The 16,121-nt window shown below is 38.4% G+C and overlaps 1 protein-coding gene across 2 annotated transcripts in view; it reads right to left on the bottom strand.

The window, feature by feature from the left end:
• phip (PHIP subunit of CUL4-Ring ligase complex) overlaps window positions 1-14,924 on the bottom strand; it is a 76,396-nt gene extending 61,472 nt beyond the window's left edge. The window contains exons 1-8 of one of the 2 annotated variants that reach the window (XM_088929536.1): window positions 14,637-14,924; window positions 14,453-14,511; window positions 14,338-14,367; window positions 14,128-14,187; window positions 13,534-13,857; window positions 11,119-11,269; window positions 10,290-10,388; window positions 8,328-8,488 (exon numbers count right to left, since the gene is read on the bottom strand). In XM_088929536.1, coding sequence (XP_088785662.1) covers window positions 8,328-8,411 — 84 coding nt within the window. In that variant the 5' untranslated portion in view covers window positions 8,412-8,488; window positions 10,290-10,388; window positions 11,119-11,269; ... (3 more) ...; window positions 14,453-14,511; window positions 14,637-14,924. The remainder of the gene's footprint in view (window positions 1-8,327; window positions 8,489-10,289; window positions 10,389-11,118; window positions 11,270-13,533; window positions 13,858-14,127; window positions 14,188-14,337; window positions 14,368-14,452; window positions 14,512-14,636) is intronic. The other variant, XM_088929532.1, reaches the window with a different exon arrangement.
• Between the last annotated feature and the right edge of the window lie 1,197 nt (window positions 14,925-16,121).

Raw genomic sequence — 16,121 nt, 5'->3', positions numbered from 1 at the left:
CTGAATTTGCCATGTGGGTCACGCCTACTTGGCACATATGCTACAACTGCATTTATCGAAGTAAAAAAAAGAAATGTATTTATTCATCACTGCATGCATCATTCCAGACCAGTTCTTATAGTAAACGTTTTCCTACAAAATCATCCAAGACATTTAAAAAAATCAAAAAACATTTAAAAAGAGGGACAAAAATTAGGAATAAATCTAGGAGAAGTATTTTTATGGCATCACTCTACACCCAACAGAACAGGAATTACATTATGCAAAACTCCAGGTTGTGGCTGGATTTTGTTGTGTGTTCAGAATACTTTCGCCCTAGAAAAGAAAATAGCAGTATACTCTGGCCTAATAGTCAGCGAGTGGCTTAAATGAAATATGGAAAAAAACAGACACTGAGCTAAGCTTCTATTTTCCAAACGGTAAAATAATTATTTTTTCTTAAATCACTTCTTTGAAACTACTTCCGGACATCAGCTAAAGACAAAATTGTTTCTTGCAGATTGGCATTACAAAACTAGCTCTCTCCACACAAGCAGTGACTACAAACATCAAGAGCAGATGGAAATAGATGCCTCAGAAAATTTTGAGAGATTGCGAGTAGATTATGATGGGTCCAAGTCAAGTTTCCATTTATTCTTTTCACACAACCACATGAGTTTTGCAATCAAAATCATTACAATAGTTAGCTACCAGGCACATGCTTCTGAACGTGGGGTCAAAAGCAAATGTAATATTCTTGTGACAGTTCATATGAGGATATAGTTATTCATAGGGTACATGAGGTGACTCGTTCGAACAACAGAATTCATGGTTAGAAATTCAACACTCAACTTAAGGGCCTAAGCATTTAACAGTAGGATTGTAAGAGATCTATCAGTGTAGACAGGTAAAATATTTAGGGCTACTTATTACACTTTTTCAGCTTTTAGAAATGCAAAAAAAAACGCAAAAAATACATTTCTTGTAGAGCTCAGACAATTTCAGAAAAATAAACCAAAATAGATTTGCTGCAAAAATTATTCAGGTTTACATTACTTGTTTACATGTATAGATCTTCCAAAAATGGAATAATGATGATAATGGAGCGTTATCATACACAGCTATTTCATTAAAAGGTTAAGTTAAAGACTGAAAAAGATTAATTAAAAATCGGTCTGTACAATGAAAAACAAGCCTCCTTTATCTGACACTCGAGATCACAATGGAGAGCTGTAAGAGAGGTGGGCTCTTCCAGATTTTCTGGGAATGTGGCATACTGCAAGGCTAGGCCACCACAGGCCTGCGTGGTCTCCTCGAGAAAAATGATGTGGTCTTTTTGTTTTTCAAGCACATCGGGACTGGCACGGTGCCACGGGCTGGACTGAAGGAGAGCACTGTCACTTTATTCACCATGCAGCACTGGTGATATTCCCTGAGGTTTACAAGCTTGCAAGGCACAGTTCACGTGCAAGAACCAAGTAAACACAATTCATTTGGCTTTAATCCCAAGCAAGACGTTCTCATGTAGTGATGGAAAAAAAAACGTTTTCCTCCTTCATTTTAAGTGGCACGTGGTCAAACAGGGATGAAACAGTCAATAAAATGGAAATTAATTCACATATAGGAGCAACAAGGAAGTTAAATTGTTTGGTAACTTAATTCAATAATATGGCGATCATGTGTGTGTTACCACATTTACTATTAAAGGTCAGTACCGTTACACAACTCAGTTGTCAATTATATATCACCAAGCCAACAAAATGTACAACAAAGGAAGAGAATGAGTCAGTTACAGCTTATGATTACAAAACCAGCAACACGATTCCAGATGTACGAGGCTGTAAGTAAAATCCGTTTTACTTACACCATTGGCTCTCTCTGAAATAAGAGAAATTACTGGTCGAGTAATTCTGTTTGCAGTTACATCAGAACGTTGTTAATCTGTTAATCTTTTTTAGAACTTTAGGCGTTTGTTTGCAATGAAACAACGAGAGGTGAGGTAAAAATAAGTCAGCCATGTGACATGCTGACACTTTAAAGCCACCCTTCTTAAAGGCAAAAGAAACTTAACTGAAAGTTACTTCTTAAAAACTTGGCATAACATGTACAATTGTCATATACAGTACATGCATATGCAAGCACAGGCAAATACACAACATAACACCAACTACTTTAAATTGTGAGGAAGCCAGCAGGAATTAAGAAAAACTTAATAATTAAGTCAAAACTTAAAAAATTTACTGGCAGAGGGAAGAGGAAAATGAGACACAAAGTAGTTAATGTTTGTCGATCAGGTTAAGAAGTCAATGAGTGTATGAAGTAATGAAGCAGGTCTTCCAATGAATACTTACAGATAAACGCATCTAATTACCAGAACCAAAGCCTTTTAGAGTTTAAAGAAACATAGTAATTTACTATGTCAAAAGGTATATATTATCAGTCTTCTTAAGATGACCAGGTATTTAGCTCTAACCAGTGAAAATGCATGCCCTATTAGACAACCTGTACAGGATGTTGTTTCTTCATTACGTAGTTAATCATTGAGCAAAACACTGACACTATACTCTGGTTTCTAAAGGAGAACCTTCTGTAATCACCTTAGTAACAGCTTTTTAAAGTACTCAAAGGTATTTCAAAAAAAGTCCCCAGAGAAATTCCCAAAGAAGACAAAAAACCCTCACCATTTTCAGATTTTATAGCCAGACAAATAACTGCAATGACATGTTCTGAAAGGAAAAATGAAAATATATAAGCTATATATACTGTACATAAATTCTAATATATACATTTTATTTTAATTCCACTGATTTAGGAGACCCACCCCACTATCATGCCAGCATTTAATTAGCTCTTTGCCACAAAATGCTGAACAAGTAAAAAATCCTTACTACACAGGCAATAAAGCAACATTTCCTACATCCAAAAATTATAATACCTCTGTAGTGAGAAAAATTCCCATTTGCCACTGAAGGTCATGGCCAGTTTATGATCCATTAAGCTGTAACCTCTGGTAAAACAATCTGAAATTCTCCAATAAAGTATTAATATTTAAATCAAGCTGATATACCTAGAGGACTTCTAAAATGAGTTTCAGTACTTTTTATACAAACGTGTAATGCTCACTTCTTCCAAGTTCAGAAATACTGCAAGTAGATCCTTGTGTGCAATTAAAAAAGCAAATGCAAACACGTGAATAATATTTTAATAATAATGATAATAATAATAATTGATTACACTTATATAGCGCTTTTCTGGACACTCCACTCAAAGCACTTTACAGGTAAAGGGGACTCCCCTCCACCACCACCAATGTGCAGCATCCACCTGGATGATGCGACGGCAGCCATAGTGCGCCAGAACGCTCACCACACAATTTTTTTTAATTGCTTTCAAAAAGAAAGGAAGAGCAGACCAAGCAACAAATTCTGTAGTGGACATTAATATCATCAGTACCAAAGCACAGAAGATATTTCATCAAGGTGTACAACTCAAACAATTTGCAGCAGCGCCTTTATATCGAGTAATTTCCAACAAATTTAATGGGAGAACTATAAATAACCTAGATGAAGACTGCCTGTCCTCCCTAACACTCCATTAAACAAGATGGAAACCTAATCAGGGCAGGAACAATACCAAATAATTAAAAGCAGACGGTTTAAAAAAAGTTTGCATTTCTTAAAATATAAATTGTATATAATGTAAAAGTCCCCAATTGCAACATTTACATTTTGCTTTGACAGAGGTATCCTCTGCATTGATAAAAATGGTGATTTTTGATTCAAGCATATTAAGTAGACTTTGATTTATAATATATAGATAATGCGTTGCTCCCTTGAATGCCTCTACCAGAGATTCTACCACAGGAAGATGGGTGTAAGACATTTAAAACGTCATAAATACCTGTTCCTTACTACTTTAACACAATGACAGCTCAACATAACTTTAGGACACTCAGATTTCTTACTACTGCTTCCTATCACTGTGCTCTTACTTAACCCTTTCTCTTCCAGAAAGACCCATAAAAAATGCTTAAATCGTCAAGACAAAAAACAACAAGGAAAGACAAAAAATATTTTACATGTAAATTTCACAGTTTATATTCATGTTCTGAGCAACGTACTGAAACTACTTTTAGGAACTTTATATTTATGATTTTATCATCTTTTTAATCAGTTTGAACATTACCGAACTAGTCTAATCTCTTTAGCTCTGAAAACGTTTATATCTGAATTTTGATAAAATTCTAAAACACAAACACAATTAATAAAACTTCTAATTTCTTTAAGCCTTTTTTAAGCATTTAAAACTTTTTGAAGTCTTAAATTACCCTATTTTTTTTTACTTTTTTCACTTTAGAAAGTGTGACATGCTTTGAACATGGTATGAAGGCAATATAATTACAACTCTGCAGCAAACCAGCCAAGATTTACTGTACTCCACAGGCCAAACGTACGCCACACAGTAGCCTAAGCCAAATGCTCAAAAGGCATGACTCAGGTCACCGTATGAGTGAAGCTTCGATTCAAAACCACTCTCCTGATGAATTTTAAGGGCCTCCATTGTCATGAAAAACCCCCTTTAAAAAAAAAAGCTTCAGTAATTAACAGTTTAGGATTTTGCACATGTAATGCAAACAATTGCCTTTCCTTCCTGTAGGCTATCTTTAGTCGATCTTTGGGGTAGAATTAAAAAAATCCAGCAAAATCGCTCTTGCAAATTATACCGCTAAACTACCTGGGAAATTCTGAAAATGTCAATAGAACTCGAGTCCTTTGCAACCCTGTACATGCCTGGCATTTCTGACCCATTACTCTATTAAGAGCTCTCACAGCACATAGAGAGCAAGTTTACAGGGATGGAAAAAAAAACACTTGACTAACAATAACCAAAAGCCTAGCAGCCGCTGCAATACAAATTCCAGACTTCAGTAAAGAGCACCATTTAGATGTTGTAAAGCAAATTCTCTGTTTTTTATGCCTTTTTTCATGGTTATTACAGTCATTTGTATTGCAGGCATATTGGAATATGTCAAGACAATGCACAAATAAAAACAAGGCGAAAATAGTGTTCCTAATTATTATAGCGAGACCCACTCTTCTGTTAAGAGTATGAATTTCATTCGTATCACTGAGCTGTTAAAGATAATGCCAGTTTTCATTATCTGAACAACATTAAGCGGTTACTTTAAATGAAATTGTGCTCTTTTACAACTGCATTTTGTAACATTTGCATTTAAAAAAAAATCATTTAGATCGCTTGTATGCACGCATGTTCAAGGTGTAAATCCCATATGAAGAAATAAATACCCTGGCAAGCTTATGATGGCATTATTGAAACGAGTTTGATTTTTTTTAAAAACCAAGGTTAGGTTAAAAACGCTGTCAAAAAAAGAAATGAAGTTGGAACACTAGAACACACTATGCTTAACAGAATATGTTATATGGTTCAACCAACGAGTTGTAATACAAGACAACGGCTACCAGTAATTGAAAACATGAACTTGTTTGTGTTCACAGTGAAGACGTTTATGAATAGGCACTTTACTTACACTGAATTATGGGCTGGAGTTAGAGAGTGTTGATCCAAATAAAATAAAACTCATTGTTACATATTTTTCCGGTTTTGCCTGCATCTGCGCACATGGGGAAACCTCGCAGGCAATGAGTCTGCGGCGTCAGTGAAGGTGTTAAAATCAAAGCCTAATTACACTTCAGATTCCCCCAGATAATCCTACACAGGGCCTACATCCCAATTTATTTTAAATACAATTTTTGCTCCATATACCGCTGTTCTTCCCGTCTCCGTGAAAGCAAGGAGCTAAGCAGTAGAGCTGCAGAATACACCACATTCTCTAAATTGTGAAAGAGGGCTCCGTGTATCCTTGCCTAAAGATCAATGCTGAAAGAAAATAACTTTATTTCGCATGAATGTCCATAAAGCGCAAATGAATTCCCAACTCAATTTAAACATACTGGGTATCGAGTTGAGATGCGTAGGATTCCATTCCTGATTTATACCATCTGGATCTTCCTGTGACTTTATGTCTTATTTGCTACATATGCTCTTGGATCAGTTGTGCTATTTGTGTCGCGATCGCTCTGCGCACGAACCCAAATGTCACCCAAAAGCCAAGTCTTGTGGAAGATGTCTTACGCTGGGCGAGCAACGCAGACAGAGCTCCCAGCAGACGCTCCACTTTCGCTTGTTCGCGGCGTTATGCTAGAAATCTACGGGGGGGAACTCTTCGTAGGAACGATTTCTTTTTTCAGGAAATGTACCCCTCGTAAATCATCAAACTATCACTACAACTACGGCGCACGATGACTTGAATACGACGATCTGAAAATCTTTGATCACTCGCAGCTCTGTTTCCTTTCCTTTAAGTTGGATACAACGAACAAAAACAGCGAAACCCTCACACACCTGTGCTCTGAACTCTTCAACCCGTGCTCAGGACACCTCTCCCGTTTCTTTCGCAACATAATCTGTAACTCTTCACTAGTTACACATTGCAAGGTATGAATGAACACTTGCCCCGCACATTAAGAGTTGATCTGTGTGCTGAAGGCATGCACAACCTAACCAAATGAAATGTTGTTTTTGTTAGTAGCTACACAGAGGAAAAAATAAAATGCATTAATTTGTCAATTATGCACTATAAAACGGCATGTGTTTCCGTTCTGCACTTTTTTCACATTCAGCTGTAAAACAGAAAATAAAAAAGAAGATTTTGCCAAGAAATCTTCTAGAAGTATTACCCAAGTGTTAAATTTGCATAAGCCTTTCACATCACAGTTTCTGAAGTTAAACTCTGAACAATTTGCAACTTCAAACCTTTTCCAAAAAGAGAAAAGATCAAAAACGTATGGTTTCACACTTCTTCACTTTGCACAAGGCTCACACTTGACTTTCTTATCTAAAGAATAAAAGTCATAAGTGTGAAACCCAATAGCCAAAACCAGATGGTTTTTTTTTACGTTTCAAAATTTGAAGTTGTCTTTAGAAAAGGTTTTTTCAAATACAGGATACTTCTTACATGAATCATCGCAGAACCACATATTTTAAAAAAAGGTGTCTGAAGCACAACACAATTATAAATATGTGGATACTCAGGAATCATTTTTAACCGTGCTACAGAACATGAATGACCAAGAAAAACAATGCATTACGTACCAGTACACCAAGTACTAGTTACTATTTCTTTAAATAACATCACTTTTTGCAAACATTTACATTGTGCAGCACTGTTCTAAACTATTCCTAAACATGCCTTTGTCTTAACCACTGCAGCACGAAGCGGCACTAGAGAAATGATCTGTCGATACCACATGCCTCAATACCCAAAGCTTGCAAGCAGTTCACTTTTCAGGTAGGTTGTGAACACTAAAGGCTTAATATTAAGGCCACTAGACTGGTCTTCAATGTCATGGGCTGGGTAACACCTCCATCTATACTGACCAAGACCACAAGAACGGATACAATTTGGCCCATCTAGCTCGTTTGTTTGTTAGTGGCTGATGGATCTGAGGATCTCAGCCAGCTGTTTCTTGAAAGAGGCCAGTGTACCGGTCCCAAGAACATGACTGGGTGTGTGGCATGTCCCAAACTCCCACAGCCCTTTGTATAAAAAAAAACATCCCTCCGGTTCGTCACGTTTCATTCAGCACAAAGTAAAAGCAAGAGAAGGAAAAACAGTTCTCTTAGTTTTGTGTGCACTACCCTCCTCTGGCATTACTGATTATTACGAATTATTTGCGCCTTTTCCAAGATAGGTGATGTCAGCACAGCAGAGCTACAATGCAAATGTGAGGTACAGAGGCAGAGACGGATATCATTTGCATATTTATAAATCATTCAGAATTGTAGCACAGAAAACTAAATTTTGCAGATGTAACAAGGAATATTAAAAAACGGGAAGCCTGAGCTGTAAGAGGTGGTATTTCATATTTCATTTCAAGGTGGCCACTGTCATTGGATATGGGGCCCTTTCTGTTTTCCAAGCTCAAAATATTCAAGAAGAGTTTTAAAGCAAGTTCCTTTGCTGAGCATACAGTATTAATTGCACTTCAGGTCAATGCTTTTAAAATAAAAATATCGCAGCTGCCTTCTTCCCAAAGTAATGATTACAATACCACTGGATCTGATATGTACTTCTTCTGAATTCAGGAAACATTACCTTCAATGGGATTTGCAGACACAGCATTTCTTTGCCAGTAAACTAACATTATTTTTAAATCTGTCAGTAAATCACATAATAATACATAATAATATAATAATAATACTGGCTCTAAAAGACTGTTAAGCAAGTTTAATAGCCACAGTTAAGAACTGAAAGCACAGCTACTTACTGTGAATATCCTCCTGCCAGTGCGATCAAACGTTACGCAGTAAACTGAAGACAGATGCCCCAGAATCCTTTTGTGCATTTTCATATGCTGATAGACCGCTGTAGGGACAAGTTGTCCAAGCCTGTAAGTTCCATTTAGTCTACGTCCATATGCTGTTTCCACTGTAAAAGAAATATCAGAAAAGTCAGTTTAGGAGAAAGCTTTCTCCATGCAACCCACTTATAAATACAATGATAATCAACCGCATTCATGTATTGCTTTTCATCCCGAAATATCCTGTGCATATGGGAGGGGAACCACCACCCAGCAATGAACACAGCACTCACTATGCACCAGCAGTCCCACTCCAGTGGATCGGTGGAAGAGGAGAGAAACCAGTGCTTGGGGGGCCAGTATTTGCTACTCTTCCCTCTGTGACAGAATCTCAAACCAGTGCTGGGGAACTTGAAGAAGCCCAGACTGCACAAGCCTAGAGTGAGATTTAGCCAGGGCACTGGGATAAATGCTACTGCTCTTACTTCGTCACAGGATCTTAAGTGACCACGCTAAGACATCCGTTTAACCTGTCTTCTGAAAGACAGCATGTCACCAGTCATCACACTGGGACACTGGCTCTGAACTGGTGTTTCAGAGAGAAGAAGGCCACCTACTGGTCCACCAACACCAATAAAATACCTCATGAAACGCAAAGATCATAATCTACAAGACAACAGTCACAGAACTGATAATGATCACTGGCATTGTATGGTAATAATTATAACAGTTACAATACAAGTATAATTATTAATTGCAGTGGGGGATCACATAATTATAATGCACAATAATTCAATGACTATATTTTAAGTGTCGAACACCAACAATTTCAAGCACTGTATATACAACACTTCTTCCCCCCCCAATGTGGCCCTTCTTTCTTATTAAAATGTAATTAAACATTTAATGTTGCTTAAATTAATTTAAAACATTGATTGTGGACATACCAACAATCTGTTCAAGAGCAAAATGAACATTCATTAAAAAAAGGTGCTCCGGCTTATTTAACAGCATTACTACTAGAAGGCTCATTGCTATTGGTATTTTTAGATTTTTAACAAAAATTCTCACAATAAGATGAAAAAAGACAGGGGAAGTTAGAAATGTTTAAATGAGAAGACCACCACAAGCCTTTCTTAGATTAAACAGACAATTTCTCTGAGCAATATGGATCAAGCTGACACTGACACAGGGATTTTGCACCACAAGAAAAAAAAAGAAATTAAATTTCTTCGGTTTAGTCTCTTATTTGTAAGGATTATGAAAGCTTATCACCACTATTAACTAGGTCATTCCCCAAAACAAACGTTCCAGACCTGATAAGCATTCTCTCTGGGTACTTTGTTTAATTAAAACACGGAAACCAGGAGACACCAATTCAGATCCTAGCCTACATGACAGATTCAATATGCAGGTAAAGACAATGTTAAAATTTTGACTGTCCTTACGGTGTGAATACAAATATCATACCAACGTTATCAACAAAATAAGCTAATGTTGTATAAACAGTTACTAAGCCCTATTCTTAGAAACTGACAGCATTTATTTAGATGAAAAATACATAAAAAAATCTTAACACAGGAATCCCAAACTTCAGGTTCTAGTGTCGTCTATATTTTGTTCACTTCCATAGTTGGCCACGTTTTTTAGCCTCGTGACTGTAATGCTTCTACACAGGCACCAGGATGTTTTATATGTAACTAGCTTTAAACAAAGTGAACGTTTCAGGATGGAATTGTAAGAGTCGCCCTGTGTAAGACTAGGGAAACAATTAGATGGCTTATTTAAACTGACTTCTCACACTGAAACAGAACCTGGAAGACCCCAGGAAAGGAGGGCATGTTGTCATATGCATGTGTTTAGGCTTAGCTGGCTGTTACGGTGAGAAAGAGGAGAGAATTCCCATTTGAAAAATGTTTAACAACATACCGATATTTGGAGGGCTCCCGTAGTTTACTGGCGGCTCGGGGGGCCTTCCACAGTGCAGAGCCGCCAGAGCGGATCCCTTCCACACAACGTGCTTGCAACCTGCTCCCAACAAGAAACACAGATTACCCACAGTAAGACACCCAGCCTTTCAAGGGGAACTGCAGTCCAGATTTCTCAGACCGGTTATTAAATCTTGGTCACAAAATAAATTCATTGATGGTAGAAAGAAATAACAAATTTCGAATTAAAGCACAAAATCTCAGAACTCTGTGAAAGCTGCCGGGTTGTTGCAGACCTCTGGTCCCGCTGCAGTCGAGAACCGAGAGATCCCACGAATTGTGACGCGATGCGGCCCTTCCTGCTCACTAGTCACTGTAATGACTAATGTAATGCAATATAAGAGCAAATGAGTACAGGTTGTGCAACAGATATTTCACTGCAGAATTTCACTGTTGCAACGTGATCTGCGTGCAGAATTAACAAGTGAGTTCCATGTATTGACCAAACCGTCTCTAAGTGAAGAGCAAGTTTAAAAGAGATGTTTTCACAAACCTGCTTGTTTACAGTGTAATAGGGCCGCTTCACGTCACAGGCAGTTTTGTTGCCTCGTTCTGAATCTCAGAACATGGCACTGCACATACCTGGAAATGTAATCTATTTTGTGATGTAAAATGGAGGTTTTACATGGCACGGTGTATATTTGACTTTTACTGTGGTTTGAAATGCACTCGTCAATGGTGATTCTTTTAACCCCACAACATAAAAACAGCGCTGCGGTTCCCCTTTCAGCCTCGTTCAAGAAAGAGCCCCATGTATCGACGTGTCGTACTCTTGTTTGTGCGCAGCAAAGACTGGCGGCCGGCTCCCAGTAGGGACTGCACCCCCGGCACACTCGCCGGGACCTCCTTCTCCAGGAGAGGGCCGATACACCGGCATATCTGCAGCAGGTGATCCGGAGCAACGTGCCTGTAAATCTTCACCTGCGGGCAAGGGAGAGGACAAGGTCAGGCTGGGTACGGCAGCACTGGGATGACTGTTGTATTTCCGTCAGCAGAGGAGAAAAGGCGACAAACATTTCATTCCACTCCATAATTTCAAACTGCTTTTACTGTCCTTACAGTCCACGGTGACAAACTGCTGTTGGTGCCATGACTTGCCTCAGAGCCCAGAGCCTCTCTTATTTAAAACCCAGGAAGAACACTTGCAACAGCATGTTAATGCATGCGTTTTCTCAAAAGTTCTTTTTTTTTTCAAAAAACAGAAATCTTTACAAGGAGGCTCAGAGAGAGGCGATCACAACAAACACAGAGCACTGTTTCCGTTTTAAACAATTTCTTTTGATTACACAAATGGCCAAAAGCAGTGAATAAAAAAGCAGTGAAGCCTTGCAATGTCCTTTTTGAAAAGGCTTCTAAAAACGCTCTGACAAAATTTTAATTTCCTGCAATTTTTAGATCCTGCAAAAAGCACACATTCTGATGAATGCAAGATTCGAGAATCCTAGATTCAAGACTTAAAAGATTTGAAAGATTTCAAAATTCAACTTTAAATCTAATTATTAGGATGGAATCTGCTACAAGAAAACATGCTTAAGATAAGAAGCATGCAGCTCTGTGGCTATTCAACCAACCACAATATTCAAACATCTACACATCTTATTTCAAGTGCAAGGCACACTGAAAAAACCTGTCTTGCAAAATAGTTAATAAAATGCGATCGCGGTATCGACAGTCAAAACCCCCCAGCATACATCTCTGAGGAAAACCTTTAACGGTACTATTTTATTTTTTAAGAACTTTTTAAACCAAAAAAAATAATTTATGAAACCGACATCAGAAATCTAGGTGTTTCCGTACTTCGTGAAAAAATCCACGTTAAGGCTTTTGGAATGAGTGGATTTCTCTAGACTTGTTTCCAAAAATTACCTTGTTTTGTATCTGTAGCCAGTATTGAGTATACTGAAGGCGTAGGCAAATACAGTCAAAACCGGACTTCCAGGCGCTACTGCAGTCCGCATATTTTGACAGTTAGTGAGCTGTTTCGATCCATTTGTCCTATGGTTACATCCTTTGGTAATAAGATACAAATTCAGCTACGTCTCTTTGCTAGCTTTTCAGAAAATCAAGCTTTCGAAATACTATCTCCTGCGCAGGAATTGGTTGCGAAGCGGCGTTGTGATGCTGACCGCGGTAAAGGGCTTCTTCACCTTATGGCTGCAGAACAACAAGGCAGCTAGTGTTTATGTTCTGAACAGGCGCTACAGTGTGTTTGTTACCTGCTCTTTATCCATGCGCTCTCTACACGAATTTTATACATGCAAGGATTTCCGCACAGCTCATAACGCTGTCGACGACAGCAAGGTTACATTTATTTACAAGCCATTCACTCCAAAGAAGCGATTAGTCATACACACAGCTGACTTCTCAAGGCGAAGAATACTTAATAACAAACCATATTTACAATAATCGATTAAGTAGAGAGTACTGCAAAAATGGGGTTAATCGTGTTCTACGTTTTTCATTAAGATCCGAAATGCCTTTTTTCCCTAGCTTTAGATGAATTTGAACATGGAGATTCTTAAGGCGGAAAATAAAACAAATACAACTGAAACATGCTGCTCTCAATAATACGACTACAGACGATGATAAATAATGTCTGTGTATGCTTAACTTCGCAGTTTTGAGATAAAGCTGTATAATTTAACCTCACTCTGCCCCATTTGGTTAGTCTCGTCTGTTCCGATGGCCAGTATCAGTTGCCAGCAATGATTGCTAATCGAAAATTCAAAAATGAGATTCAAAAACGTTCAATGAAAATTATAATTTATGTTAATCTTTTCTTCTCCCAAGGTAGCCTAATTACTCTATTTGGGATTAGGCAATACATTTTTAATTTAGCTACCAAGCCAAAATAAAAACTGGAAAAAAAACAGACCTTAACGTTTTCCATGTCAAGTAACTGTCATATCGATGCACTTTCCTGATGCACTCTCCAAAACATAAAATAAACGTTTGAAAACTCCTCTATTTAGAATTTTTAGATAAACATCAAAAACGTTTCCCGACTGTATAAATCAAAAGTTTCGATCTGCCCGAACAGATTCTCCACAGCCATTTCGTGTCTTAAACGCCCAATTTTTATTTTTATTTTATTTTATTTTTAATAACTACTGACTAGATGGTGAGTCCACGATTTCTGATGATGTAACCCCGCATATGAAATCATATCTTAAATGACATATTACCTTTTCATTGCACAGTAATTTTTTAAAAGTCCTCTCGCAAATCCCATCCCGAGAAAGGGGGAAAACATCTTCTTCTTCTTCTTCAATCCTAAATAACTTCCTCGTGAGCGTTTATAAAGCGTCATTCTCCTTTAAAAACAACGTTTTTCACTGCGCACTCTAAATGCACGTTTGTCAGATCCTAATGCTTTATTTTAACTAGTCAAGTCATCATGTTGTGTATTTTTACACTGCGACTGGAGCGCGTTGAGTAGAGCGCCTCCATCTCTAGTCACTGCTCTGCTGCTCTGGCGCTCTAGTCCCTCCTCCGGTCCCTCTCTGCTCCTACAACACAACATTCATGACGTATCTTTATTTCTAGTACATTTTTCCAAACTATTTAAATCGTTTTGGCACGCCTGTCACCAAAATCGCACACCAGGACCCTTGGAAGTTGTGAAATCACCCCCGCGGATCTTTAGTCCCGATGCCCTTGCGTTTCCCCCCGTTTTTTTTAATGTAAAGTTTTTTTTCCCCCGATTTAAAAATTGCGGGAAATTCAATTTTTATTTTGCTCACTAAAAAAAGTTTTTCTCGGTTATAGGGATCTCTTACCAAATTTTCGTAAGTCCCGGGGTGTTCTTTTCCCGTCCAGTCTGTTCTTTTCGGCAGAAGCTAAAATGAAATTACACCATTATCTCAGTGTCAATCTCACCCCAGAATGCGCTCAATGAGATATTTTAAATATTAAATCGGGAATCTGTCCGAAATTAACATCAGAAAGTACAGTGCAGCGAGATGCAGTGCGAGCTCTGGGCTGCCTACCTCCTTCTCCTCCACTTCTTTTATCAGGGTCTGGAAGGCAAATAAAAACACGAAATCAGACGCCAATCCTTTCTCGGGAATGTACAATATATTAATAAAACCCCGATTTACCCACCTCAGCTGCATTTTGACAAGGTCCTGCTTCCAAAAATCGGGCTATTAGGAAGTACAGCTCTGTGAGGGGAAAAACATTACATTAGATAGGAGGAGAGAGGACGTCGGAGTGGTGGGGGGGGGGGGGGTAGATTTTAGAAATAAAAAAAACCTTCGCCGGTGCATTGCCATCCCCTTCTACTCACCAGATTTGAGCTGCGCGACGTGTTTACTGTCAGAAGCCATTTTTGGGGCTGTTTGAGTATACAGAAGACGGCGTGCGGCCGTGCTGTGCAGCGGGCACCAGTGTCTGCCCTGTAGCTGTCACCGCTCGCTCGCCAGGAAGAGTCTCTCCTCCTCCATTCAGCCAGCGCAGCCAGCGGGCCCGGCCGCCAAGGAGCCGTCCGCGCTCCGGCATGTAGTCCCCCCGAGAGGGGCGCCAGGCTCTCCGCCCTGGGCAAACCGGGCACCCGCGCCGCAACTGGGCGTTCTTTAAAAATATATAGTCTGGATAATATGAATTGTAAGGTCGAGGTGAGGCTGACTGCATTTATTTTTTGTTGTTTTTATGTTGTTCTCTTTCCCCCCTCCTTCTCCTGCGTAGGAACACCACGCAGTCGGCTTTTACGCACGCACACGGGGACGTCGAGGGTGGCTGAAAACTGTAACATTGGAGCAAAAATAGGAAGCGAGCTGAAAACAAAACGTTTGAGCATTAATGAACTGCTTTTCCGTAAAGTAACAAATTTATATTCGTCGTCCGTGGCTTTCCGAAGCGTACACTTGAAGTCCTCCTTTGATTTGCTTTAATTCAAATGGCACCCGTACCCACACAATAGTGTCATACGTATGCTTACACTTCGTAACTTACAGCTGCCATGTTTTACACAAGCGAAAGATATATTTTAATATATCGCAGAACCCATTAAGTAGGTTACAGCTTATTCATGTGAGGTTCGTTTCAAGATTTTTACTTCATTTGTAATTAAGCAGCAGTTATAATAGCTATTAACAATAGAAACGTTGGGCATTTCTTCACTCCAGAAATCCTCCATTTCTTTCCGAAATGTAATCTGGTAATAAAATGGGGGAGGGTTGTAAAACAGGGGAATGTAATGAATTAAACCTCGTGAGTTACAGGAATACCACACTTAAGAGCAGGAATAGAGGAAGAGGCGAAATTATCATATTTCCTGGAAAATAAATTATATGAATATATTAAAATACTTCAGTTTTCACAGTATATTGGTCGTTGGTCAGCGGACGGTTTTTCTTACTGTACATGTTGTTTAGAAGAAAAATAACATTATCACTGAAATAGACAGCAATAGAAAGGCCTTATTAAAAACATATTTTCCTCCAGGCTACTTATGTAAGGATAATACTAAGATTAGCATACGAGGTTTTGCTTTCTGTAATTAAAATATTTCGACGAGGCAGAACGACTTGGATGTTCCAGAAATGGATAGGATTTAATCGATAAGATCAAAAAAGATTTGTAGCAAAACAGTAATAAAAATTGCGTTTGTCTACATAAATACTACATTATTTATTTTAACATTTACTCTTCTTTTAACTAATTGCTTATATTTCATGATTTCTAAAACATTTATCCAACAAAGTATGCATACTGTACACACAATGCTAAATATGTGACCATAGTTACTGTAATTAACGCACATGCTTTTCCC

The sequence above is a fragment of the Atractosteus spatula genome, chromosome 2, assembly GCF_055471065.1.
Source record: "Atractosteus spatula isolate fAtrSpa1 chromosome 2, fAtrSpa1.hap1, whole genome shotgun sequence".
Classification (NCBI taxonomy): domain Eukaryota; kingdom Metazoa; phylum Chordata; class Actinopteri; order Semionotiformes; family Lepisosteidae; genus Atractosteus; species Atractosteus spatula.
This window is presented reverse-complemented; position numbering and strand designations above follow the sequence as displayed.